Below are 2,969 nucleotides of genomic sequence, written 5' to 3'. Positions count from 1 at the left end.
CTATGAGTGGGATCTCCCAAAATCTTCTTAAACCCTTCAGAGATTTCCTGAGTCAGTAAATCTGTGAGTGGGATTTCCCAAAATCTTTTTTAACCCTGAGCGATTCCCTGGGTAGGTAAATCCTTGAGTGGGATCTCCCAAAATATTCCTTAAAGGATACTCTGGGTGGGAAAATCTGTGATTGGAATCTCCCAAAATAGTCCTTAAATGAGTCCCTGGGTGGGTAAATAAATCCCTGAGTGGGATCTCCCAAAATATTCCCTTAATGAGTCCCTGGATGGGTAAATGCATGAGTGGGATCTCCCAAAATGTTCCTTAAACAATTCCCAGGGTGGGTTTCTTCAGGGGGACAGAAATCCATGAGTGGGATCTCCCAAAATCTTCCTGAAATGAGTCCCTGGGTGGGTAAATCCATGAGTGGGATCTCCCAAAATGTTCTTTGAACTCTCAGGGATTACCTGAGTGGGTAAATCTGTGCGTGGGATCTCCCAAAATGTTCTTTGAATTCTCAGAAATTCCATGGGTGGGTAAATGTGGGAGTGGGATCTCCTAAAATGATCCTTGGACATTCTGTGATTGGGATCTCCCAAAATGTTCCTTAAATGAGTCCCTGGATGGGTAAATCCATGAGTGGGATCTCCCAAAATGTTCTTTGAACTCTCAGGGATTCCATGGATGGGTAAATCCGTGAGTGGGATCTCCCAAAATGATCCTTAAATGAGTCCCTGGGTGGGAAAATCTGTGAGTGGGATCTCCCAAAATCTTCTTAAACCTTCAGGGGTTTCCTGGGTCCGTGAGTAGGATCCGTGAGTAGGATCTCACAAAATCTTTTTTAACCCTGAGCGATTCCGTGGGTGGGTAAATCCCTGAGTGGGATCTCCCAAAATATTCCTTAAGCGATTCCCTGGATGGGTAAATCTGTGAGTGAGATCCCCCAAAGTGTTCCTTAAACAATACCCTGAGTGGGTAAATCTGTGATTGGGATCTCCCAAAATCTTCTTAAACACTTCAGAGATTCCATGATTGGGTAAATCCATGAGTGGGATCTCCTAAAATATTCCTTAAACAATTCCCTGGGTGGGAAAATCTTTGTTTGGCATCTCCCAAATTCTTCCTAAATCATCAGCAATTCCCTGGGTGGGTTTCCTTAGGGAGATAAAAATGTGTGAGTGGGATCTCCCAAAATGTTCCTTAAATGAGTCCCTGAGTGGGTAAATCTGGCCCAAAATTTCCTTAGGGGATAAAAATCCATGAGTGGGATCTCCCAAAATGTTCCTTAAATGAGTCCCTGGATGGGTAAATCCATGAGTGGGATCTCCCAAAATGTTTTTTGAACCGGTGGGGATGCTGGGGTGGGGAAATCCCTGAGTGGGATCTCCCAAAAATTTCCTTAAACAATTCCCTGGGTGGGTAAATCTGTGAGTGGGATCTCCCAAAATGATCCTTGGACACCGAGCAATTCCCTGGGTGGGAAAATCCATGAGTGGGATCTCCCAAAATCTTCCTATTTAAACTCTCAGGGATTCTCTGAGTGGGTAAACCCGTGAGTGGGATCTCCCAAAATATTCCTTTAATGAGTCCCTGGGTGGGTAAATCTGGCCCAAAATTTCCTTAGGGGATAAAAATCTGTGAGTGGGATCTCCCAAAATGTTCCTTGGACACTGAGCAATTCCCTGGGTGGGTAAATCCATGAGTGGGATCTCCCAAAATATTCCTTAAACAATTCCCAGGGTGGGTTTCTTCAGGAGGACAGAAATCCATGAATGGGATTTCCCAAAATGTTCCTTAAATGAGTCCCTGGGTGGGTAAATCCATGAGCGGGATCTCCTAAAATCTTTTTAAACCCTCAGGGATTCCCTGGGTGGGTAAATCTATAATTGGGATATCCCAAAATGTTCCTTGAACCGGCAGGGATTCCCTGGGTGGGAAAATCTGTGACTGGGATCTCCCAAAATATTCGCAAAGCATCAATGATTCTCTGGGTGGGTAAATCCATGAGTGGGATCTCCCAAAATATTCCTTAAATGAGTCCCTGAGTGGGTAAATCTGTGATTGGGATCTCCCAAAATGTTCTTTGAACTCTCAGGGATTCTCTGGGTGGGAAAATCCATGAGTGGGATCTTCCAAAATTTTCCTTAAACCTTCAGCAATTCCCTGGGTGGGTAAATGCGTGAGTAGGATCTCACAAAATCTTCTTGAACTCTCAGTGATTCCTTGGGTGGGTTTCTTCAGGGGATACAAATTCATGAATGGGATCTCCCAAAATTTTCTTAAACCTCAGCAATTCCCTGGGTGAGTTTCTTCAGGGGGATTCAAATCCATGAGTGGGATCTCCCAAAATCTTCCTATTTAAACTCTCAGGGATTCTCTGAGTGGGTAAACCTGTGAGTGGGATCTCCCAAAATATTCCTTAAACAATTCCCTGAGTGGGAAAATCTTTGTTTGGGATCTCCCAAATTCTTCCTAAACCATCAGCAATTCCCTGAGTGGTTTCCTTAGGGAGATAAAAATCCATGAGTGGGATCTCCCAAAATCTTTTCAAATCCTCAGTGATTCCCTGAGTGGGAAAATCTTTGTTTGGGATCTCCCAAAATCTTAAATCCTCAACAATTCCCTGGGTGAGTTTCTTCAGTGGGACACAAATCCATGAGTGGAAATCAATCCCAATTATCAATTTTTTTTTATTGATAACCAATCAATCAACCATAAGAAAATCCTTTGGAATACAATCACAGGGATCTAATTAACCACCTTTAATAATTTGGGATTTTTAGATCTCCATAATCCAAGGAGTTCTCTCTGATATCAACGTGAAAAAGGGCGAATGCGAGTGCCAGTACTACATCGACAAACTGGAATATCTGGATGAGAAACAGAAAGATCCGCGCATCGAAGGCAGCAAAGCTCTGCTGTGCCACGGGGAGCTGAGGAATAAAAACGGCCACGTGAGTCCCTCATTTGCACTCATT

At 43.6% G+C, this 2,969-nt stretch overlaps 1 protein-coding gene across 1 annotated transcript in view; it reads left to right on the top strand.

Moving 5' to 3' along the window:
• Positions 1–2,774: 2,774 nt before the first annotated feature.
• Positions 2,775–2,969, top strand: part of LOC130587299 (neuroepithelial cell-transforming gene 1 protein-like) — a gene marked incomplete at its 5' end in the record, with an annotated part of 7,966 nt that continues 7,771 nt past the window's right edge. The window contains one exon of the mRNA XM_057388276.1: positions 2,775–2,945. Coding sequence (XP_057244259.1) covers positions 2,775–2,945 — 171 coding nt within the window. The remainder of the gene's footprint in view (positions 2,946–2,969) is intronic.

Source organism: Malurus melanocephalus, unplaced genomic scaffold (genome assembly GCF_030028575.1).
Source record: "Malurus melanocephalus ecotype Western Australia unplaced genomic scaffold, MMel_1.1 scaffold_1729, whole genome shotgun sequence".
Classification (NCBI taxonomy): domain Eukaryota; kingdom Metazoa; phylum Chordata; class Aves; order Passeriformes; family Maluridae; genus Malurus; species Malurus melanocephalus.
The sequence above is the reverse complement of the archived record's forward strand: the minus strand, read 5'-3'. Positions and strand labels throughout refer to the sequence as shown.